General features: G+C 40.5%; 1 protein-coding gene across 4 annotated transcripts in view; it reads left to right on the top strand.

The window, feature by feature from the left end:
• Window positions 1-26,850, top strand: part of LOC117552326 (potassium voltage-gated channel subfamily KQT member 5-like) — a 157,435-nt gene that overhangs the window by 83,253 nt on the left and 47,332 nt on the right. For all 4 annotated transcript variants that reach the window (XM_034225699.1, XM_034225701.1, XM_034225700.1 and 1 more), the window contains exons 2-3: window positions 22,596-22,686; window positions 24,934-25,060. In XM_034225699.1, coding sequence (XP_034081590.1) covers window positions 22,596-22,686; window positions 24,934-25,060 — 218 coding nt within the window. The remainder of the gene's footprint in view (window positions 1-22,595; window positions 22,687-24,933; window positions 25,061-26,850) is intronic.

The raw sequence follows: 26,850 nt of genomic DNA on the forward strand, positions 1-26,850 counted from the left end.
CTACATACTGATATACACCTGAACATCAGCAGGAGAGGACTCTTTAAAGTAGAGACACTACATACTGATATACACCTGAACATCAGCAGGAGAGGACTCTTTAAAGTAGAGACTACATACTGATATACACCTGAACATCAGCAGGAGAGGACTCTTTAAAGTAGAGACACTACATACTGATATACACCTGAACATCAGCAGGAGAGGACTCTTTAAAGTAGAGACACTACATACTGATATACACCTGAACATCAGCAGGAGAGGACTCTTTAAAGTAGAGACACTACATACTGATATACACCTGAACATCAGCAGGAGAGGACTCTTTAAAGTAGAGACACTACATACTGATATACACCTGAACATCAGCAGGAGAGGACTCTTTAAAGTAGAGACACTACATACTGATATACACCTGAACATCAGCAGGAGAGGACTCTTTAAAGTAGAGACACTACATACTGATATACACCTGAACATCAGCAGGAGAGGACTCTTTAAAGTAGAGACACTACATACTGATATACACCTGAACATCAGCAGGAGAGGACTCTTTAAAGTAGAGACACTACATACTGATATACACCTGAACATCAGCAGGAGAGGACTCTTTAAAGTAGAGACACTACATACTGATATACACCTGAACATCAGCAGGAGAGGACTCTTTAAAGTAGAGACACTACATACTGATATACACCTGAACATCAGCAGGAGAGGACTCTTTAAAGTAGAGACACTACATACTGATATACACCTGAACATCAGCAGGAGAGGACTCTTTAAAGTAGAGACACTACATACTGATATACACCTGAACATCAGCAGGAGAGGACTCTTTAAAGTAGAGACACTACATACTGATATACACCTGAACATCAGCAGGAGAGGACTCTTTAAAGTAGAGACACTACATACTGATATACACCTGAACATCAGCAGGAGAGGACTCTTTAAAGTAGAGACACTACTGATATACACCTGAACATCAGCAGGAGAGGACTCTTTAAAGTAGAGACACTACATACTGATATACACCTGAACATCAGCAGGAGAGGACTCTTTAAAGTAGAGACACTACATACTGATATACACCTGAACATCAGCAGGAGAGGACTCTTTAAAGTAGAGACACTACATACTGATATACACCTGAACATCAGCAGGAGAGGACTCTTTAAAGTAGAGACACTACATACTGATATAAACCTGAACATCAGCAGGAGAGGACTCTTTAAAGTAGAGACACTACATACTGATATACACCTGAACATCAGCAGGAGAGGACTCTTTAAAGTAGAGACACTACATACTGATATACACCTGAACATCAGCAGGGAGGGACTCTTTAAAGTAGAGACCACTACATACTGATATACACCTGAACATCAGCAGGAGAGGACTCTTTAAGTAGAGACACTACATACTGATATACACCTGAACATCAGCAGGAGAGGGACTCTTTAAAGTAGAGACACTACATACTGATATACACCTGAACATCAGCAGGAGAGGACTCTTTAAAGTAGAGACACTACATACTGATATACACCTGAACATCAGCAGGAGAGGACTCTTTAAAGTAGAGGACACTACATACTGATATTACACCTGAACCTATCAGCAGGAGAGGACTCTTTAAAGTAGAGACACTACATACTGATATACACCTGAACATCAGCAGGAGAGGACTCTTTAAAGTAGAGACACTACATACTGATATACACCTGAACATCAGCAGGAGAGGACTCTTTAAAGTAGAGACACTACATACTGATATACACCTGAACATCAGCAGGAAGAGGACTCTTTAAAGTAGAGGACACTACCTACTGATATACACCTGGAACATCAGCAGGAGAGGACTCTTTAAAGTAGAGACACTACATACTGATATACACCTGAACATCAGCAGGAGAGGACTCTTTAAAGTAGAGACACTACATACTGATATACACCTGAACATCAGCAGGAGAGGACTCTTTAAAGTAGAGACACTACATACTGATATACACCTGAACATCAGCAGGAGAGGACTCTTTAAAGTAGAGACACTACATACTGATATACACCTGAACATCAGCAGGATGAGGACTCTTTTAAAGTAGAGACACTACATACTCGATATACACCTGAACATCAGCAGGATGAGGACTCTTTTAAAGTAGAGACACTACATACTGATATACACCTGAACATCAGCAGGACGAGGACTCTTTAAAGTAGAGGACACTACATACTGATCTACATCTGAACATCAGCAGGAGGGACTCTTTAAAGTAGAGACACTACCATACTGATATACACCTGACATCAGCAGGAGAGACTCTTTAAGTAGAGACACTACATAATGATATACACCTGAAACATCAGCAGGAGAGGACTCTTTAAAGTAGAGACACTACATACTGATAAACACTCTGAACATCAGCGGGAGAGGACTCTTTAAAGTAGAGACACTACATACTGATATACACCTGAACATCAGCAGGAGAGGGACTCTTTAAAGTAGAGAGACACTACATTACTGATATACATCTGAACATCAGCAGGAGAGGACTCTTTAAGTAGAGACACTACATACTGATATTACACCTGAACATCAGCAGGAGAGGACTCTTTAAAGTATAGACACTACATACTGATATACACCTGAACATCAGCAGGAGAGCACTCTTTAAAGTAGAGACACTACATACTGATATACATCTGAACATCAGCAGGAGAGGACTCTTTAAAGTAGAGACACTACATACTGATATACACCTGAACATCAGCAGGAGAGGACTCTTTAAAGTAGAGACACTACATACTGATATACACCTGAACATCAGCAGGAGAGGACTCTTTAAAGTAGAGACACTACATACTGATATGAAGCTGAAAATTAGCAGGAGAGGACTCTTTAAAGTAGAGACACTACATACTGATATACACCTGAACATCAGCAGGAGAGGACTCTTTAAAGTAGAGACACTACATACTGATATACACCTGAACATCAGCAGGAGAGGACTCTTTAAAGTAGAGACACTACATACTGATATGAAGCTGAAAATTAGCATGTTATGTCCACTTTAAGAAAAATATTTGGTAACACTTTATATTAAGGTACACAAATTAACCATCAACTAGTTGTTAACATATTCACAATATAGTTGCTCTTTATTAGTCTTCCCTGGCTCTCAAAAGAGTTTGGCTGGCTGTTGAATCTATGTTCACACTGAGACAGTACAACACAGAACAGTACACCTAGTGTGTAAGTACATACAAGCAGGTCACACAGTATGATCACAGATACATACAATCTGTTACAAATCTGTTTTTATTAAAAAGCACAGGCTGCGTGTGTGTTCTCAGCCTTGGAGAAACTTGACATGTTTTGGTATGTGTCTGAACCTCTCTTTAGTGGTTCATTAATAAAACAGATATTTCAACGTGTGCCTACTTTGTTCATGTACTGTTGAGGTTCATTTCAGTAGTTGTGTGCTATAATGTATTTACAAAGTGTGAAGAGGAGGCAACTTTAGAATAGGGTCAATTAGATACAGCATTCCCACTACTTGTTCTTCGACGCACAAAATTCTTTATTATTCCGCTGGGTTATTTTGCGCCTCTTCTGCTCCAACATTGAACATCGCAGAAACTCCGTTCAAACATCAAAACGTTCAGCTCGGTCGGGAATCGATGGCTATTACTTTCCTCATTCATAACTTTCATAATTCCAGAGATACATCCCATAATACATCCCATTTTTAACATGGAAGTCAATGGAGAAACTCTTCAGACTTGAAAAATCTTCATGCAATTTCAACTGCTAACTGCTCCTTCATACTTTCACTCAGAAACCTCATTCCAACTTTAAAATGTTACACATCTTTCTGACATTATTCATATTAAACAACCTTTAAATCAGATTCATACTTTTAGAGATATTAAACATTGTTCAGACCTTGTTAAAGAGGTTTTCTTCAGATTTTAGAGTGCGTGATGTCACAGCTAGAGTGGAGGACAGATTTAATTTTGCCTGCCATAATTCCCAAACCCTACATTCCTGAGACATCATTTTCATGACAAACATAGGAAAACATCTCGTAGCTTGAAAAATGTCAAATAATTAAGCAAAATAATTCAACAAAATGCCTCTTGAGGGCATGAAGTGACAAAAACTTTCAACATGCCTCCATTAAAGCCCATTGTAATTTCAGGCTGATATTTACTCACGGTAGCAGCCGCACACCTTAGTTAAACTGCCAAAAAGGCCACATTATTAACCCGAAAGTACACAAAAATTACACTTCAGATACTCAACTTCCTTGACATGCTTCACGTTTTGAAATTTCACAGATATCTGTTACGGTTCTTCCACAAAACGTTCACATGTAAGAGGTTCATCTCTCATTCAGAACAATGGAAACCTGTGATCTCTGCACACCTCGTTAGCTCAACTATAAACACCTGTGTAATGGAACACGATGATGTCATCACTCCAACTGACATGCTCAGAGCAGCAGACTTCAGATAGCAGTGTGCTAACAGTCCAGCCGTGAAGACATCTACGGGACGGTTTGAGATTTATTCAAATGCCGTTGCCATGGCAACACAATGCTCGCCTTGAAACACGGTTTTCTTCAGTGAAAATACTCCAAACAGCCCAGAACTTCACAGGTTTGATAACGATGCAGCCATCAATGCATCTAAGCGTATTATGGGGTGTCATCAAATGTCGTTGCCATGGCGACAGACCACTCGCCATGAAACACGATGTGGCTATAAGTCCAATCGACACGGTCCAATCGTCCCCCAATCTTCACTTGTATATCACCGGTCCATGCCTCAACAGCTCTACGCCAAATCTGAGATCTCACCATATGCCGTTTCCATGGAACGCATCCCTCGCCATAAAACATGATGTCGCTATAACTCCTATGAAAATGTTCAAAAAGTGCTCAAACTTCACATGTGTGCTAACACTCCAGCCTTGAAGACATCTACGGGACAGTTTTGAGATTTCTTCAAATGCCGTTGCCATGGCAACAAAATGCTCGCCTTGAAACACGGTTTTCTCATAACTTCAGTGAAAATACTCCACACGGACCAAAACTTCACAGGTTTGGTAACGATGCAGCCATCAACGCACCTAAGCGTATTATGGGATGTCATCAAATGCCGTTGGCATGGCGACAGATCATTCGCCATCAAGTTAGTTCAAAAGTTTGCAGTTAAAATATTCTGCTGCTTTTCCAAGCCTTTTTACTTTATTTTCTTCTCTCATCACACATTCAAGCCCCCAGTGTTCATGTATCATTTCAATCTAAATTATTCACTTTCTTCTTACACATTACATTTCAGCATAGCAGTTTAGCGTCAGCTTTTCAGCATAAAGCATTCCCACTAGCAATTTCTTCAGGAATTGCATTCTCTAGTTAGTCATTATCCCCCTGAAATCATTTATACTTATTTGTCTAGAGGGAGAGCTGAGGTAGTGGGGCTGAGCCTGAAAGTATTGACCATCACCGGCTTGGTAAAATTGACCATTTTCTCCGGTGTTGATCGATAGAGAGAGTCACTGAAAAGTGGGACGCTGTTGGAATAATCACATAACAGCCGGGCAGAAGACCCCAGACGAGAAAGTCACAGTGGACACTTTCAACTGTGAAATTGATCAATAGGCTTGCAAATTACACGGATCAATCCCTGACACTGATTGCTTTAGATAATATCCTCTACCATAACAGGGGTAATGTGAGCAGTGAGCAGATTAAAGCAGTGAAGATGAATCATCTTTTTCAAAAGGGCCCAATTTTCTTGTTGTCACATCAGTCTTCATGGCAGCAGTATTCCTGACTGTGATTTTTTAGAAGCTGGGCTATGTCGTAACAACATTTATAAGAAAATATATAAACTTAAAATTACTTTGTTTATAGGGATTTTTACCAAAATCTACGTTTGTACTATGCACTTTGTATAGAAGCATGTATGTTGCTTGTACATACAGCGTATAAATACAAATATATGAAGACAAGCCATAAATATATATTATAAATTAGTAGGCCATCTGATCAATCAATCATACCATTTTTTTATATTAGCAAATATCATAAATAACATACTTGACCCACCTTTTTAATATATTACAGATTTTATAGATATATATTTTACGATATATTAGGTGACATATTATGTTCACTGAAAACAGGAAAAAGCAAGCAACACACAATAAAGTTAATAAAATAAAAAGTAGCCTATCATATATCAAAAGAATAATTAATCAAATTTGATTTATGTAACTGAATAACACAAATAACCAATTTTCCTCGGGACTTTACAAACTGTGACGCACATCACCTTTTGTCCTGGCTGCAGAGAAGTAATAACTCCCCACAATCAAGTATTCAATTGAAGAATTCTCATTTAAGTATCGCAACAGTTAAGTATCTGTCAAAATAGAACACCAGCAGGACTGATCGAGGGAGCTGCACTAACACTAATACAGACTTTTTCATTTTAATGGAGCAGCGACCGGAAAAAGATCCTATACTTCTTGTTTAGTCGGGCCTATTAAAAGGTATTGAATCTTGTTCTAGTTAGGAAGGTACAGTATGTCTTTGATCCAGTGAGTAAAAGTAAGTGAGTGTGCGTAACAATAACCTTAACAATAACTTTATTTAGGTTTAAAAACAGAGTCTAAGTGGTTTGCAGAAAGCAGAAAACAAAGCAGATAGGAAAAACAAAAGCAAGACTACATGTATTATAAGTTAATAGGATAAAAGCAATATGAAGACTATAGAATAAAATAAAAAGACAACAATAATAAATAACTAAATAAGTGCATGAATACGTTTTTTGTGTGAGAACATTTGTGTAACTCTCACAATAAAGCATGTATATACAAATAAAAATGGACCTAAAATAGAACCTTGTGTTGCTGCTTCCACAAGATATGTTTATATCAGCAAGTTGCAAAACACTGTTCCAAGTTACTGCCCATAAAGACATTTGACATTCAGATTAAAAGCAATAGCAAGACTATAAAATGAAATAAATATACAACAATAAACAGATGCTATCACATTAAAGGAAGCCTATTCAAATGTTTTTAAGAAGTGATTTAAGCAAGGCACTGACTCTGCAGGCCTTATCTATAACCAAGGGGCAATGATGGCGAAAGTTCAATGATATGATGTCTCATATCATTGAACTTTCACCATCATTGCCCCTTGGCACCTGACGTCTCAGTCCAGCAGATGACTGCACGTGGTATATTTGGTGGTTGGAGGAAGTGTGGGACTCTTAACTGTGTTCTGATTGATCCCCAGATGTAAAAGTGTGTCAGTGCTCTTTAACATTAAACAACACATCGATCACAAGTTTGAACCGCGACTGCCAACATTACAGTACAGTGATCAAACTATAGATAATGGTTATTTCACTTTTGGTTAAAGGTGGAGTAGGTCATTTTGGAGAAACCAGCTCGAGTGCGCTAGAATTTGAAAATACACAGCCGGAAATAATCTGCCACTTCCTTACAGAGCCCCTCCTCCAACACACACGAACGTGCACATGACCAATGAGGGCACGAGATAAGTTTGTGCACAGATGGAAGGCTAACAGGCAGGTAGGCCATCCTCTAATTAGTGCTTATTTATTGCAAGTAAGGAAGTTGTTGTACATGAGTTTTGGTCTTAATATGCTCTGCTCAAAATGGGCCTAATAAGGCAGTAGTACCACAAGAATAGTAATTCACCCATAATAACACTTAACATATTATAACGTATTTATATCTAAGAATATGTTTTGGGGTATGGTATACCAGTTCAGCTGCCAATAGCAAGGTGATATTCAATTCAATTCAAGTTTATATTGACCTGTATGTTTCATATTTGCACATTTATATTTTTGTGAAATTTGTACTGAAGGTTAGACAGGAAACCGGGAACAGGAAGTAGGAGAAAGTGAACTGAATAGTGCCTTGTAACTTCTTTTTTTACAGTGTCACTCTGTTTGAATGTCAGTGGACTGCAAATTAGTCAATAAAGGAGCATGGCTGCTCATTCCCTGGCTCTAAAGAGTTTGGCTGGTTGTTGAATCTATGTTCACACTGAGACAGGACAACACAGAGAGAGAACAGTACACCTAGTGTGTAAGTACATACAAGCAGGTCACACAGTATGATCACAGATACATACAATCTGTTACAAATCTGTTTTTATTAAAAAGCACAGGCTGCGTGTGTGTTCTCAGCCTTGGAGAAACTTGACATGTTTTGGTATGTGTCTGAACCTCTCTTTAGTGGTTCATTAATAGTCAGTGTTCAGGTAAGTTAGAGTCAAACTACTAGCTTATTGGTTATGAACAAGACTTCACTTTAGAATAGGGAACATGTTCTTAGATAGAAATACCTCATTTGTAGTTATTTTGACACAATTAACACTTTCTTTAACAAGACATGAAACAGACAGTTTCATGTCGTGTTACATAAGAATAGATCATATGTGTTAAGTGTTATTATGGGAGAATTACTATTCTTGTGGTACTACTGCCTTATTAGGCCCATATTGAGCAGAGCATATTAAGACCTAAACTCATGTACAACAACTTCCTTACTTGCAATAAATAAACACTAATTAGAGGGTTATTGAGGAAAAACTCAACTAATGGTTTATTACTTGTAGAATATGGTCATGTAGAATAAGGCATTCATAAGTGTTTTATAATGACTAATAAAGAGCCAATATACTGCTAATATGCATGTTAATGAACAACTAGTTGATGGTGAATTTGTGTACCTTAATATAAAGTGTTACCACAATTTCATTAAAATCCAAATTAAAAGGTTAACTAAACCATAAATAGAATTGAATAAAACCCCAGGTCATTTTTTTGTAGTCGAGTTAATATTTTGTGGTCCACCAGCTAACGAATCAGAGCAGACTTTGCTCTGGTTTCAGACAGAGGGTGAAAAGAGGTGCTGCAGCACAGGCAGGATGAGACAAATAAAGAGCTTTTTGAACATTAAAGCGTGGAGATATGTCCCAGTAGAGACACTACATACTGATATACACCTGAGAATTAGCAGAATGAGGCCCCTTTAATAGTATTTAGCAGGTCTTTTTATTTTAAAAACTGCACAAATGGCAGTTTGATATTGAACGTATTGAACAATCAGTCATAGATGCTGATGGGGTTCACACACACGGCGGAGCTCCATGAACAGTGGGAGGCGGAACAATCAGTCGGTCTGGCTCATTTGTGAGTAGTTCAGTTCCTCCACTCTACTTTCCATTACGAGTCCTCCTACAGCTGTGCTGATGGAGTTTTAATTTGCGCAGCCTCTTCACGTGCTTCGACATGAGAGAACAGGACACATTAAACCGGAGTGAGGCTGCTTTACGGGGTTTGCACACTTGTGGTTTTATGATGTATTTCTCTTCTTTTCCACCAAGCGTGTTAAAGGCTCTTACTTTTTTATGATCCGCTCATTGCTCAGTTTGCTAAATGGTCTCTTTGCTGTGTTCAGATGACGACGTGTGAATAGTCGTGCTCTGTGGGTGGTCTCTGCGGCTTTAACCTCGCAAGGCTTCACATTTAGTTTTTGCAATCAATCCGCAGCACAGAGGATATGTGTGTCCTCAGGCTCCTCTTTTTCTTTTTTGGGAAGTTGAGCTGTGATATTTCTGCAGCTGTGTAGCTGCTGTGTGTAGGGGGGGGGGGCATTACAGGAAGATGCACCCTGTCCATCTGTTTTTGCTCTAATGATCCTTTTAGGCTCAGTAGGAAATGAGGTAAGACAACGCAGTAATTGCTTAACGCTGTAACACCAACTGGGGCAACATTCAGGTCATTATTTAGGTAGCAAAATGATAGCTGAATAAACAGTGCGAAGCATCCACACAATGTATTTCTAACCCCTCTATAAAGATCACGGGCATTAGAGCTGAAAGAGAACACATTTATTGTCTCTGTGTGTATCTCTCCGGGAAATCAGGACATGATGTGATGTGGGATATTTCAATTATTTCATGTAATTGCTGTTTGAAAGCAAGCTTCACCACCAGGCCTTCTTATCTCACTCTATAGTTTCACTATACAGGGTGATCGTGATACGACACAAAGCGGAGGGATCTTACATCACCATGAAGGTGTTCTTTGTTCATTAATGAACACCTCGCTGCACATTGTCCCGCTCATTACACGGCTACCAACTAAATAAACACATGAATTGATTCACAATATTGATTTTAAAACATTTTATTGATTTTCAAATGATAGTATTGCTTCTGCCGAGAACAAATGGTCTGCTCCACTGCGTACCGCTGGAACTGCGGCGACAACAACGTATCTTCACATTTGTTTTTAAACCAGAACACATACCGTGTTCCAGTGTTTACTGTGTGTCTGTCTTCTTCTGGTGATTTCTCTGATGTCCAGCCCTCTGTCTTTTAACCTCTTTCCTTCTTTTGCGCTCTTTTTTTTCCTGGGGACCTTTTCTTTGATCCTCCTTAGCAACAGTTATGTATTAACAATCTCTGAAATGTCCAAATTGAATCAGAATTGAGTATTCAACTAAGGCGTGTAATAAAAAGTGATCTTCAAAAGGTATTCTTTAGGCGCATTCACACCGCAGTACTTTTCCCACAAAGGTTCATGTGAACTTAGTTCATGAGAACTCTTTAGTTCTCATGAACTAAGTACAGATCGCGTTCACACTGGAAAAAGTCCCTGGGGGAGGATTAGGCAAATGAAGCCGCTGACGTCACTTCTTCTTCTTCTGCTTTGGGTTTACTGGCAGGCCGCAAACCACTTCACGGCGTATACTGCCGCCCAAAGTCCCCGGCCGGAAGTCCCCGGAGTTGGGGAAGGCTTCAGTAGAAGCTGCTGGGAGTCCCAGCAGCTTCTACTGAAGCCTTCCGAGTAAATCGCCAGAACGCCGACACCTCCTCATCTCCACCGCTCCCATGTTTTATTTTGTGTTGCCATAAGTTAGTCTCTCTGCGTTTCTGCGCTGGGCTAATGCTAATAATGCTAATGCGAGGATAATAAAATGGCGGCTTCACAACACTTTTTGGGAGTTTTACGGGGCGTGGTTTGCAATCCGCCCAGCCAATCAGACATAGGAACCTTTTTCTCCCACGAAAGTCCCTGCTCTCTAGCAGGGACGGAAAAGGGGGTAAAAAGGTTCTCATGAACTAATTTTAGTACCGGCTTTTTTTGGTGTGAACGCGACAAAAGAGTTCTCATGAACTAAGTTCTCATGAACCTTTGTGGGAAAAGTACTGCGGTGTGAATGTGCCTCATGATGTTTTCTGAGGGAGAAACGAATGTTTGTGGTACACGCGTTAATTTACCGGACTTCTTTCTGCGGATTGATATGACTGCACATTGTCCTCGTTAGCAACGGTCTTGTTATGCTTGTCAGAGGTCTATTAGCGAAAATAAACAACCTCTGGAAGGTCCAAATTGACCAATCAGAATTGAGTATTCAACTAAGCCGATTAACAATTTCTCTTATCTTATATACTCCATGTATTTGGAACATATTACCCGAAGACCGCAGGTCCAATGCAACTCTTACCTCTTTTAAATCATGAAGACACAAGACCTTTTATTGAATCAATCAATTTCTATAACTGCACTGTAACATGTATTCTTGTATCGTAAACATGTGCCATGTACAGCAATATAAATCCTATTCGTTAGTCTCAAAACATGCATAACTCCTTGTACGATGTGAGGGTCTAAGGACAGAGGGTGTCGTATTGTCACTGATATTCTGTACAAACTGTGAAGTCCACTGAGACAAATGTAACATTTGTGATATTGGGCTATATAAATAAACATTGATTGATTGACAGTTCACCCTGTGTGCACATTCAGAAGCAGAATAACAAAACGTACACATGTACATTGTGGTTTAGAGAACATCCTGTCCTTAATGGTAGCCCCTCCACAACACAGGGCGTCATTGAAAATATGTCTTGCATCCAAGTTTTAATGTATGTTTGCTATTTTACATGCTTCCTGTTATGTGGATGCATGGAGCACTAACAGATCTCTGAGTGTATTATACCCACCAGTGGCGAGCCGTGACTTTTATACCTAGGCCCTCTGACCCCCCTTCCCTCGAAAAAAAAGAAGAGTTATTACGTCACAGCGTATACTTCAGCGGAATATCACAACAGCGGCCCGGGGTGCAAAAACGCATCAATGACAGCGACCCTCTACCACACAAAACAACACCATTTATATAAACACCTATCATGACAGGGCACCCACAGCCAAGTAACAATTACAAATGAATTAAGTCGGCACGGCGGCCCACATTGAAAATGACTTATTAGGTCTACCTTTGATGATCAAATCACTGAAACACAAAGTCCATCCTCCTGTCCTTTTGGATGAAGCACTTGATGGCGGGGTCATGCAGCTGATCCTTTGCCACTCCAGTTTATCATTGTAACTCAATCTTGAAAATGACTCGGTTAATAATTTCGCAACGATGTCATCACTATCACTGAAGTGAGCCATCATGAACGAACTTATGCTAATCATAAATCTATCGATCATAAATCTATCGATTTAGATTTATGATTCGAAAATAATAAACGTAGGGTAGACATGTGGATATTATCTGGCTGAACAAAACGTGCATTTATCTAACAGGTTCGTTTTCCACAGACCTTATTTCAAACTATCTTCCAAAATCCTATGGAGAAATCCCACTGCTCTTTTGTCGAGGGAATCCGAGCACAGCTTACTTCCGGGTTTTAGGACGCGTCACTGCACCACTTGCATAGACCTCACAGCGGGCGGAACTTGTCATAAAGTCCGCGAAAATAAAGCCCGCCCATTTAGAGGGAAGATATGATTGGTCAATTGTACTGTCATTTGACATTACTCTCTCGTTGAGTTACTATAGCGGGCCCTCTGTGAATGTACAGAGGGACCAACAAGCTCTCCCGTCTTCACAGTAACTCGCAGAGACGGCATTTAACCCTTCACATTCCAACAGAAACTGAACAGGCAGATTCGAAGGATTTATTTATTTGGTAATGTTATTTTAAATACAATTAAATCAAGTTATTTTGGTCAAACTAATGAAAAATTTAACAACAACAAATATTTTTTTTAAAATGTTTTTTTTTGATGTTTTCAAATATTATTTTTTAGAATATCTTAGGCCCTCACAGAGGGCCTAGAGGGCCCTGACGACTCGCCACTGATACCCACAGTACTTTGTGTTCCTTGTTATCCAAACTGCATTCTTACAAACACTGTGCACAGCAAAAAGCGTCACACAACCAACAAACAAACCCTAAGGAAACAGAGATGTCGTGAACATCCTCGCTTGCCTTTCCCTCTTCGAGCCAACTTTGCACGTTCATTTTCACGTCTAATCTCCAAAACACATCCTGCTTTTTCTTTCAGTGCCTCTTGCAGCGTCAGCGTAATAGGGAAGGGAGAAACACAATACGCCTGCAACAGCTTAGAAAAAAAATCCACTGTGTATCCCTGGCTCAGCCTTTGAAAGAGCACGGTGTATTATGGAAATTGTTCGGTCGTCTTCGGTGACATGGCAGTGTCCCTCTGATCTTTACAGGCTCACTGTCAGCGGAACACACGCTGTCTTGCAGATTTACTGTTTGTGCCGAGTGCCGACTGTGCTGAAGTGGTGCGAGGACCGGGAATGTAAATGAAGTATTCAAACAAGTGATATGCTAACAGTGTGTGACACGGCTCTTAAATCTACTCCTCCACCATGTAAGCCTTTGAAATGTGCTGAGTACACTCGCTGGAACGCTGTCAGGCCTGATGTAAAGAGTGCTTTGATAGATGGATGCATGGCTGGCTGTGTGGAGGAATGTGACAGCATGACCTCACAAGAGGGGGGGGGGGAGTCTCTGGTCACAATCCCCATAAAGGAGGGAAACAGACTACTGTGGGTAATTATGTTAATGATGCTTTTATGGATGTTGTTTTACTCTTTGGACCTACTAATAGCTATATATTGCTTTGATTATAGAGCAGTAACACTGTGACGGCTGGGGGGAAAGGTACACAGGACCCAAATGCAGAAGATTATGTTGAAAGCAGGAATCCTTTATTTCCAGAACCAGGTCAGGCAAACAAAGTCAAAAACTAGGCAAGACCAAACATAAAGTCGCTCAGAACATAAACCCTTCCAACAACGTCAAGAAACAGACAGAAAAACCAGAACTTAAATACACACAAGACTAATCACACAAACAAGACACAGGTGAGGAGGGAGGAGAAAACACAGGGGCACCAGGTGAACACAATCAGGTAATCAGGCAGGAGGGAACGCAGTGACAGGAAGCAACAGGCAAGACTTTTCAAAAATAAAACAGGAAACCAAAGACAGATCTAGACAGGAAAAAACACAACACAGACAGATCGTGACAAACACATTATCTTCATGATAGGAGTTTAACCACTTTCTGGTTATCTATTTGAAAGCATTTTAGAGTCTAAAAACCTCAAGCAAAAAAAAACAGGTTGTATGTAAGCTATTCAATAGCAATAACACATACTGAAACACTGCAAATAGTGTGGTGCACGTATTTATTTTAGGCCTAAGTTAGTTAGAATCGCAAAGAGCCCCTTCGACAAAAGCAATGAGAATATTGCAGAAAATAAGATCTGTAGCAACCGCATCACTTATGATACTTGCACCTTTTGTTCGGCAGACTAATCTCCACTTGGTGATTTTTGAAGCGTAAATGCATTTTTCAGAAGTAAAAAGGTAACGCTAGGTTAAAAAGGAACTACATCACGGTGCCATTTGTGGTAACACTTTATATTAAGGTACACAAATTCACCATCAACTAGTTGTTAATTAACATGCATATTAGCAGTATATTGGCTCTTTGTTAGTCATTATAAAACACTTATTAATGCCTTATTCTACATGACCATATTCTACAAGTAATAGTTGAGAGTTTTTCCTCAATAACCCTCTAATTAGGGCTTATTTATTGCAAGTAAGGAAGTTGTTGTTCATGAGTTTTGGTCTTAATATGCTCTGCTCAATATGGGCCTAATAAGGCAGTAGTACCACAAGAATAGTAATTCTCCCATAATAACACTTAACAAATATGATCTATTCTTATGAAACAAGACATGAAACTATAAGTGTTAATTAAGTCTAAACAACTCAAAATGAGGTATTTCTATCTAAAAATATGTTCCCTATTCTAAAGTGAAGTCTTGTTCATAACCAATAAGCGATTAGTTTGACTCTAATTGACCTGAACAGGTTCCCTATTCTAAAGTTGCCTCCTCTTCACACTTTGTAAATACATTATAGCACACAACTACTGAAATGAACCTCAACAGTACATGAACAAAGTAGGCACACGTTGAAATATCTGTTTTATTAATGAACCACTAAAGAGAGGTTCAGACACATACCAAAACATGTCAAGTTTCTCCAAGGCTGAGAACACACACGCAGCCTGTGCTTTTTAATAAAAACAGATTTGTGTATGTATTTGTGATCATACTGTGTGACCTGCTTGTACTTACACAATAGGTGAAATGTGGTTATTGTGTTATTGACCAGACTAACAGTTTGTGTAATCATGCCATACATTTGAAAAGTGACAATACATATTCAGTATTATGCAAATATTAATCACATAGTAATCGGTAATAGTTTTGCACAAAGTGTCATTTTGACTAGTTAAACTTGATAGATTAAAGGGGATCACCAAAGTTATTATAAGTCATCATGAGGTGGCTTTGAATGTCGGAGTATTAAGCACATTTCATTACAATCAAAGTGTTTTTGAGACATGTAGTTTTAAACCACAAGTGTCAAGATTAGCATTAAAAAACAATGTCAGAGGATTTCTACAGAGAATAGAAAATAATTTGGACTGTGAATGACATCTTTCCATACAGTCAAGCAAGCAATATAAGGAATCACTCAGACAATTTAATGTTATACATCATTGAATATCAACAACCAACAGAGAATGTATCTTCAGGCCCGTGGACAGCATCGGGACAAATACAGAGCTTCTTCTGTTACACCTGACATGAAGAAACCCAATCAGATTATTACATCATCATTACTCTATTAAAGGGGCCCTATTCTGTCCAGGTTCACATCAGTATGTAGTGTCTCTACTTTGACATGTCTCCATGCTTTAATGTTCAAAAAGCTCTTTATTTTTCTCATCCTGCCTGTGCTGCAGCACCTCTTTTCACCCTCTGTCTGAAACCAGAGCCCAGTCTGCTCTGATTGGTTAGCTGGCTCTCTTGTGATTGGTCAACCACTTAAAGATGTGTCGCAAATGTCCCGCCCCTATCACGCACAATGCGTTGGAGCGCTAGACAATAGAAGCTGAGTGTAACATAGTGATGTCACTATGTTACGGAAGTAAACAAAGGAGTCCAATGGAGGCGTCTCAGGCAGGGGGGGGGGGGGAGTGTGTGGGATACGCACTCCCTCTGGGAGAATTGTAGCCTTTGCAGACCATTTACTTGCACATAAACTTATATAAAACACTACAGGAAAGGAAAATCCCGAAAAAGCACGATAGAGCCCCTTTGAAATACCAAACTAACACACAAACAGTCGTTTTTGATGATCGTCAGAGTGATGGTTACACTGAGAAACACCGTCAGCAGGGGGTCTACAGGTCACTGACATTGTAGATCATAGATCATTGTAACAAAGAAATAGTGACAAAAGCAGCCGGTATAGGAATTGAATTTTAAATGATCAAACTTGGAATATTGGTATACTTGGAACATGTAACAATATTACTCTTCTATTCACCTTGCGACACCCCGTGACTGTTTTTATCCACCATTGAATTTGAAATGATGACGTAGGGCTGTGCGATTATGGCAAAAATCATAATCACGATTATTTGGGTCAATAATTGATATCACGATTATTTTGACGATTATTCATTGACTATTTATTGAACTTTAAAACAAATAATATTTTACCAATAAACAAGATCAACAAATATGTTGGAGCGCACTTCCAAAACATATTATTAATATGATAAATAAAAATAAATTAGACCAAAATAAATTAAATCAAATATGATGCAGTGCACTGTCACAACCTACTGAAAACTCCTTAACATATAGCCAACATTTTGGTAAAACATATTCAACATATTCCACTCAGTTAAACGTTGAAGGCTGGCCAACCGTCATGGTCCAGAGGTAACAGGAAATAAATGTTGAACTACAATTTAAGACCAAATAAAAATGTTTAGGCCACCATGGCAAATGCTGGTAGGGCTGCTCATGTCATCATGTTAAAGATTGTTCGCTAGAAACACCAGCCTGTTTACATGGTCTGGTTTCAGAGATGAGCACAGGCAGGTGACAATATTGCCACCTGTACTGAAGACCCTCAGCCACGCCCCGACACATGGGGTGACGCCGGCCAATCACAAAGCTTTGATGCGTTCAAGTGCATTATTCTGGCACAGGAAGATTATGTTACAGGACATAAAACAGAATATTGTTGTTCTATTTTTAGACACATCTCGCGAACCCCTGGGCTAGACCATAGGTCTGTTGTGGTAGCAAAGTAGTCAGCTGAAGCCACATCTCTCTCAACTTCCCCACGGCATTTGTCATATAGTGCAGGCAGCGCAGACCTGCTGAAATAATACCGAGACGGCATCGCGTAACGCTTGTCCAACGTGTTGACAAGTTGCTTAAAGCCCTGGTTGCTAACAGTGCTAACTGGGCACATATCTTTAGCGATGTGAAATGTAATGGCACCTGTAATATCTCTGTGTCTCTGCGAGCTCGTCGCGTAGGCCGTTGCTCTGTACAATGCGTCCTGAATCGATGACTGTGATGATGTTGTGGATGAAGTCGAGCGGGCATCTGCTTTTTGTTGTATTACTGCCCGGTCGTATTGCACTTTGTGGTTGTATTTCAGATGATTAAAGAGATTGGTTGTGTTAGCGTGTGGTGCCAACACAACCTGGTAACAAATCCTGCACTGTACTTTATTTTGCTCCACGTCGGACTCCTGAAAGCCAAAGTACTTGCAAATAGTGGAAATAATTTGACCCTTCTTTTTAACGAGTTGCTGCTCTTGTTCTGACATCTTCGCTCGCGCTGAACACTCACAACACATGTCACTCCCACGTGGCCGAGTGGGCTTTTAGGGAGGGGCGAAAGCGCACCCAGCAAAATAATCGTATTTTGTCAATTATGCTGTTTTCATAATCGTCGCAAGCCATAATCGTAATCGCGATTAAAATACGATTAATTGCACAGCCCTATGATGACGTACAATAGGCTAAAACGCTGTTGCAGGGTTTGCCATTAGTTTAACAACCCATTCAATTATGTAAATGAGAGCACCACTTCCCACTCCTCTCCTTCTTATTGTATGTGAATGCAGGACGCATTTGAAAGAGGTGACTGTGTGAATGAGTGGGTGAATATATATTTAATTTTCATGTACTTTCATGGCTGTTTGAAAGGTTAAGAGCGAACACTCTGCTGGAAGTGCTGAGCGACACACTCCAGATGAATCGAGCCGCCTGAGATATCCGGGCATTGTGACACACAGAGGCCAGCTGAGAACTGTAGTTTGTAGGATTCATTAGTGAACTCCGTTGAGAGCTTAATGATGCTGTCAGGGTGCTTTTCACTAATTCTCTATCCCCTTTACAAGTAAATATATTACATTACATTGCATTTAGCTGACACTTTTATCCAAAGCGACTTACAATAAGTGCGTTCGACCAACAAAATACAAACTTGAAGAAAACAGAATCATATAAGTACATCAGGCTTCATAGAGCAAAAACATTTCAAGTGCTACTCAACTGGCTTTAGATAAGCCAGCCCTTTATTAGTATATAAGTGCTTTGTTAATAGTTATATCGCTCGAAGTGGAGTCGAAAGAGATGAGTTTTCAGTCTGCGCCGGAAGGTGTGTAAGCTATCTGCTGTCCTGATGTCAATGGGGAGCTCATTCCACCATCCTGGAGCCAGGACAGCAAACCCACGTGTTTTTGCTGATGGGAACTTGGGTCCCCTTCGCAGCGAGGGTGCAGCGAGCCGTTTGGTTGATGCAGAGCGGAGTGCATGTGCTGGGGTGTACGTTTTAACCATGTCCTGGATGTAGGAAGGGCCAGATCCATTCGCAGCATGGTACACAAGTACCATTGTCTTGAAGTGGATTCTAGCAGTTACCGGAAGCCAGTGAAGGCAGCGGAGGAGCGGCGTGGTGTGGGAGAATTTAGGAAGGTTGAAGACCACACAAGCAGCTGCATTCTGGATGAGCTGCAGAGGTCGGATGGCACATGCAGGTAGACCAGCCAGGAGGGAGTTGCAGTAGTCTAGACGACGAGAGCCTGGACCAGAACCTGCGTCGCTTTCTGGGTCAGCTAGGGACGTATCTTCCTGATGTTGTAAAGCGTGTATCTGCAGCAGCGGGTTGTAGCAGCGATGTTTGTAGTGAAGGACAGGTTGTTATCTAGGGTCACACCCAGATTCCTTGCAGTCTGAGTCGGGGAAACAACAGAGGTGCCAATGTTGATTGTTAGGTCAAGAGTGGGACAATCTTTTCCCGGAAGGAAAAGCAGTTCAGTCTTGTCAAGGTTGAGCTTGAGGTGATGATCAGACATCCACTGAGAGATGTCAGCTAGACAAGCAGAGATGCGTGCGACGACCTGGGTCTCTGAGCGGGGAAAGGACAGAATTAATTGGGTGTCGTCAGCGTAGCAGTGGTATGAAAAACCATGCGGGCTAATGACTGATCCGAGTGAGTTTGTGTACAGGGAGAAGAGGAGGGGACCAAGAACAGAGCCCTGAGGGACCCCTGTAGTTAATTGACAAGGGTCGGACTCGGACCCTCTCCAAGTAACCCTGTAGGTACGGTCTTTCAGGTATGAGGTGATGAGGGAAAGTGCAGAGCCTGAAACTCCAAGTGCTTGGAGAGTGCGAAGGAGGATCTGATGATTCACCGTGTCAAATGCAGCAGACAGGTCCAAAAGGATGATGACAGAGGAGAGGGAGGCTGCTTTAGCAGTGTGCAGTTCCTCAGTGACAGCAAGGAGGGCAGTTTCTGTGGAGTGACCTGCCTTGAAACCAGACTGGTGCGGATCCAGAAGGTTGTTCTGATGGAGATAACAGGAGAGTTGTTTAAAGACAGCGCGTTCAAGTGTTTTAGACAGGAACGGGAGGAGAGAGACAGGCCTGTAGTTTATAACATCAGACGGGTTGAGAGTGGGTTTCTTTAGGAGGGTTTACTCTTGCCTCCTTGAGACTGTTTGGAAAGTGACCAGAAGTTAGAGAAGTGTTGATGAAGTGGGTGAGAAACGGTAGAATATCAGGAGCGATAGTCTGAAGGAGGTTTGAAGGGATAGGGTCCAGAGGACAGGTGGTAGGGCGGGCAGAGGTAATGAGGGTAAGAACCTCACTTGGAGAGAGAGGGGAAAAGGAGGTAAGTGTGTTGGTGGAAGGAGGGTCTGGTGACCCAGCGGTGAGTAAAGGTGAGTCAGAAAAAGAAGAGCGAATATCATCAACCTTTTTTTCAAAGTGGTTAACAAAGTCGCTTGACAGAAGGGAGGAGGGGGAAGGGGCTTTGGGGGGGTCCAGGAGGGTGGAGAAGATGGAAAATAGTTTTTTGGGATTTGAATAGGAAGATTGGATCTTAGACTGGAAACCGCAAGTTTGGCTATGGGTGATTGTCACTGCGTAATTTTCGGTCTGACAACCTTGTAAGTGTGGAGGCGTAGGTGTGCCGGTGACAAGGAGCTTGCTTTTCTCATGACAGCGCCACAATGCTTGTCACTAGATGTTTTCCTCAAATCAAAGTAGTTAATCACATTTTAGAAATGTCAACAGAGCAAACCTCACATTTTTCATACTTGCTTTTATTTCCCTTTCACAGAGCAAGAGGAGAATCTACGGCCTAGGAAAATGATATAATCATACAGTATAAAATGTCGACCTCTGACCTCTCTGGATGATAAATAGGGCCCATATGGGGTCATGTAAGCACAGTCCCCTTCTGCACATCCACCATTTCCACATATGCGCCTTTCAAACACAGAATGTAATCCTGATTGGGCCCTTTGTTCAGGCTTTAAAGACTTATTTCAAACTCTTTGATCGAGCTAGCTGCTAGCTGGTGAACATAGTAGAACATGTAGCAGCTAAAGAGGCAGATAATCCACAGGAGGTGTTGGAGATCAAAAATTGAGCTAAAAGAGAGTGAATATTAATTCTTGACAGACTTGACAGAAGTATGATTACCAAATATTGCAAGTTCACTATATCAACATAAAGGTATAATATTTAACATTTCAGTAATAAAATGCCCGAAAACGACAACATTCTTATGATACATGTTGTGGCGTTGTGAACTCAGATTATCCCAAATATCATCCGTAAATGTATTCAAGGTTACAATCTGTTTTATTTCGGCAGCAGTAATGGCAAAGTATGTCTCATTTGAGAGTGCATCATCTATCCATTGTATCCAGTTGCAGCCCATTCACTGGGACTCTTCCAGTGGACCGGGGTTCAGCCATCATTTACAGGATCCACCACTCTTTCTCCAGATGTAACTCTGTCTCTTCAATAAAGGAACTTTTGGACCAAAACAAACCCAATATGTGGTCCCTGTGCCAGGTACGTAGGTTCGACTCTGGTTTGTAGAACCATTAGGCAAGGTCTCCCCCCCCCCCCCCCCCCCCCCCCCCAAATGACTGGAGTTGCACTTAATCACAGTTCTTTCTGTCCATACTGGCAAAACACCAGTGAAAGTTCTCCACATATTTAGATGCAAAAAGGTTAATGCTTAGCAAAAAGGCGACAATTACAATGATTTGTATGCTACTGGACAAACATGAAGTAGGACATGACTGCTTATACAAGCCAATGTGTGATCTACTGAAGCCTCTCCTTGAAAGAGAAATACGCACAGAGCTTGTCAACCAGCAGGCTCAAGAGGAGATCCGGGATGATAAAACACAGATGTGCTTTCACTGTTTAGCATCAACTGCCCCCGTAACTCTAAACCCCTCGCTCCTATTTCAGACAACGATGTGTTTTTGGAAGATCTACGCGATGGAAAAAAAAAAATGTTATGGTTACGGAGATGGCAGGCTACGGGTTCCTGGCGGAGGGAGCGACAGTCGGAGTGTGGAAATGGTCGGATGTTGCTTGTTTTCCAATAGCCGCAGTTTAAATGCTTGTTTCTTGCAAATCATGTTACACAAACAAGCATGATTAACTTGATATCTCAGGAAATTGAATAATGGCCGGCATCACGGTTCACTGCGGAGAGGAAATAGGTTCTGTGATTGTGCTGCCAGGTTGTTCGTGTTCTGCTCGTCCCTCAGTGCCAGAATGGGTTCAAGAGTCTGTCACAGGGGAAAATAAAGCGGACAATTCCACCTCAGCGCACATTTCTGTGATCAACAGCACATTTGTGACCAGTGGAAATTATGTTTGGTAAATTTTGGATTTCATCTGATAATCATTGTGGTTGTTTCAGAGGTCAGGCCATTGATGTCATCACAGTTGTCTGCGTATGTTGTATTGATGTGTTTCTGTTGTTCTGTTTAGGTTTGTGCTGGTGTTCAGCTGCCTGGTCCTCTCTGTGTTCTCCACCATCCCGGCTCATCAGGACTTCTCCTCCTACTGCCTCCTCATTCTGGTAGGAATGCACATCATCAGCCAAAAATAATATTCCATCAACAAAATACCACTTTAGTTTTTATTTGCCTTAGAAATGCCCTTAGTTTTTTATTTCCTTAATATTCATCGTTTCTTTCTCATTTCAAACGACAGCCTCACCAATGCATAAGCCCTGCCAATAAAATAGTAACGTAAAGTAATATTTTTGGGTTTTGTTGTGTCTTTCACTGCGCTTTATTGCTTTAAATGTCAATTGTCAATAACTGAAATACTGTATGTTAGGGATTAAGGTTAGGGTTAGGTGTTCAGATCTAATGCTGTTTCTAAGCCTTTTCCATGATTCTGGGAATAGTGTGGCATGGCGATAGGCGCTTCTGGGAGGGCCAACAGGGGCCCCTGTAACACTGAGAATCAAACCCCTTGTTACCCCGTCCAAAAGAAGAATCTTTGATAATACAATTTGTGATAATGTTGCAGAACAGACTGTGCTTTAACCTGGGCCAAATGAACAACAAATAAGTATCTCCACTCAAATGATAACACAGTAATTTACACAATTTTTTTACAACAGTATTTTATGTTCTTTTTTGCGATATGTCTTTGTACCAATCCAAACGTTTTTTTAAAATCTTGAACACTTTGTCTCCTTTGTCCTAGCACGGCCCCATCAGTTTATTTTTTCCGTATAGGAAGTAAAATGTGTCTCAAATGAGTTCTACTGAAATAGATGTATTATTATTAGTAATATTTATGTAGTAGTTCTTCCAAACGCTTATGTAAAATCATATACAGGGAACAGAAAGCTTGCCACAAAATTACAACCATGCTAAAAACAAACAAATATTGTAGCAAAATCCAAGAAATTGTACTTCCTTAATATGTAAAACAATGGCAAAGATATTTATGGAAAATATAAATGTATTTCCATCAAATGTTGTAAGGATCATTTTGATTTGATGGCTTTTACATGTAAGACGTTTTAAAGAGTTTGACATTTTCATTTAGAATGAGTTATTGTGCCAATTGTATACAGTACATGTGCCAGAGCATGTGTAATTTGCTTAAAGGAAGAGAGATTTTAGCTTGTTTTTAAAAAAAAATACAGAAAAATGAGTGAGAATAACTGAAAATACTGAATTAAGATTTCACCTTCTCTTTAATGGATAGCAGACCTAGGCTTCTAGATGATTGCCTCTATTGCTTAAGTGTCTACCCTCGAACTGTTCTTTTCTTAAGTGCACTAAATGGAGTTCAGAGTTACCTTAAGAAAGAGTTTGGAACAGAAGAGAACTAAAGCTGAAGATGCTTAAAAAAACTCAACATGTTTTTCAGAAGCCTCTTACCTGGACCAAAGGTCGCCTTTTTATACAGTCGCTCATTACTCACTTGAAATGTCTACTCATTAGACAGTGCAACATCTTCCTGGCTTGGCTCCCATTAGACTCTGGAGCCAAGCCAGCAAGATCTTATAAGATACAATACTCTGTCAACCTGCCGTCCATTTTAATGAAAAATAATCCATTCAAGTTTTTCCCTTTTGGTTTGACTCAATTCTTGAACTATTTTTACTTTTCAAAGATCTAGATCCAAACAATTAGTTTTTTGTTCAAAACAAATGTAATTCACATGTCGCGTTGTAGTGTGTTTTTTGGGACACGTTTTCATTTAACTCTGTGTTTAATTTCAAAAGAAGGATGAATGGTTCATTTACAATACATGTAACACACTGCTACACAGACACACTGTGCATATCCTTTGCTCTGTACTAAGGTAGAGTAGTATGGTATTGATTTTCATAGACATTTTTTTCTGACAAAATGTAAAAAGCTGTGACCTTCTTGTATAGCAGGCTGTGAACAAAGTATATATTATTTCCAAAGATACCCTACCAAGGTTGACTGCCAAAACAAATCCTAAAATATTGATCAGTTGAAGCTAACCGCTAACACAGTGACCACACTTCTCTTTTTGGTGGCATTGGCCAATTTACTGAGACATTAACAAGGTTTTGAAGCCTAATTGTAATGTTTTGGATGTTACCATTTGCACTCACAAGTTGTTACGTCTCATGAATGACAAAGTTTAGAAAATGTTGCCATAGTGATTAGTATAAATGTACCAATATTTATAGTAAATAACATCTGAGTATGTATTTGCAATCCACACTGACAATAACAGATGTAATGCAAACCACATTCGTACTGTATATTCTGTTACCATCATTACCTCATGTCTAAAACACTGTTGTTTCTGTGTCTTTGAACAGGAGTTTGTGATGATCGTGGTGTTTGGGTTGGAGTACATTGTGCGTATATGGTCTGCAGGATGCTGCTGTCGCTACAGAGGGTGGCAGGGACGTGTCCGCTTCGCCAGGAAGCCTTTCTGCGTCATAGGTCAGTGGCTGTGGAGGCTTTGAAGACAGCCAACAGACAAACCACGGTCTATAACAAAAGTCATCTTTTCTAGCAGGAACTGATATTTTATGAACATAGGTTTTATAGTATAACCCTAGTTATATAAACACAGTCTTTTAAAAAAAAAATGCAAGTATTTTGCTGGCCAGAGATTGCCTTTATTCAAGATGCAGTGTTGAAGGGGGAGACAGAGGGGAGGACATGCTTTATACTTCGTCCGGCTGGGGAGTCAAACCCTTGTACTTGGTAGTGGATACCTCTAACCACTGAACTACCTGACGCCCCCCTGTACTGTACTCTATGAGTTATATTCTTCTACAATAACACGCAAATTCAACCACAAGAATTAGCCGGCCAATCAGGGCGAGCATACCGGACTGTGTGCAGACCACACAGTAGAAAAGGCAGCTCTGCCACTGTCTGTTGTCCAATAGAGAGACAGGGTGGTAGAGGGCTCTGCGTAATGTGTAACTTTCGATCTAACTCACACACACTCCCCATTTACTGGACTGTATTGGTACAGGGTGTGGAACCCCAGCGAATGTCCCCAATGTTGGGCCAAAACATCAACCCTACTGATCCTTAACGGCTTCAAGTGAGTGTGCAATTTGCTGATTGCAGAAAACTAAAAGCATAACCATATTCCCATTATAAACTGTGTGATCTGTACACATTCAAGTAGCTAACTACATATATGCACATGTCTTGGGTGTGTGTGGGCGTGTAGTAGAGAAGAATATTACCCAGAGTACAAAAGTGGGCGGAGCCTGTGTGGGTAAGAACATTTCCTCTTCTTCATTGCCTCACTTGTCAGATGCCCTCTCCTTTTCCTTTCATGGACCTCCTCTCCGCTCTCTGTAAACGAGTCTGATGACGTAGGCACGCTCCCACAGCACGCTATTAACCAGAGTTTACTTGTGTCGTTTAAAGCTGTGGTCAGGGCTCATAAGAGCAGAGAGCATTTACGTAATGAGGTTGAATTAACTGACTTTTATTCTTTCCACTGTTTAGACATGGATCTCTCCTCCTGGAAACTACAGTAGGGGGCTGAAGAGAGAGTGGACAGGGCGTAAAGGTCAAGCAGGCTGCACACGGCACACTTTGAGGTGCGCTGGTTTGCCAGTGCTGAGGGAATGTGAGGCAGACAAAAAAGTGAAAAAAAGATAGAGATAAGGGGATAAAGTGAGAACATGAAAGAGAAGATGAGTTGAACCCAGAGGACCCGAGCAGGGGAGACAGATGGAGGAGATGCAGGGACACATTATGATCACACCATCGCCACATTTAGATTTCTCTCTGAGAGAAACCCCATCACTGTATCTTACATATATAACGGCACCTCTAATACCGTGTGATGTAATCACATTTTATAATGTGAACAAAAACGTCTTTTGTTTTTAGATCACAGCACAAATTCTTCTTTATTTCAGTCACTAAGAATTCAGCATTTTTAACCGTCAAAATCAATACTTAGTTTACCAAGTTAAAACCTTTCCAAAGTTGTTGCAAAGACAGGAATATATTGTCTGACTTGTTATGCTACGCACAAAATTCTTTATTATTATTCCGCTGGGTTATTTTGCTGCTCTTCTTCTCCAACATTGAACATCGCAGAAACTCCGTTCAAACATCAAAACGTTCAGCTCGGTCGGGAATCGATGGCTATTACTTTTGTTATTCATAACTTTCATAATTCCAGAGATACATCCCATAATACATCCCATTTTTAACATGGAAGTCAATGGAAAACTCTTCAGACTTGAACAATC

The sequence above is a fragment of the Gymnodraco acuticeps genome, unplaced genomic scaffold, assembly GCF_902827175.1.
Source record: "Gymnodraco acuticeps unplaced genomic scaffold, fGymAcu1.1, whole genome shotgun sequence".
Lineage (NCBI taxonomy): Eukaryota > Metazoa > Chordata > Actinopteri > Perciformes > Bathydraconidae > Gymnodraco > Gymnodraco acuticeps.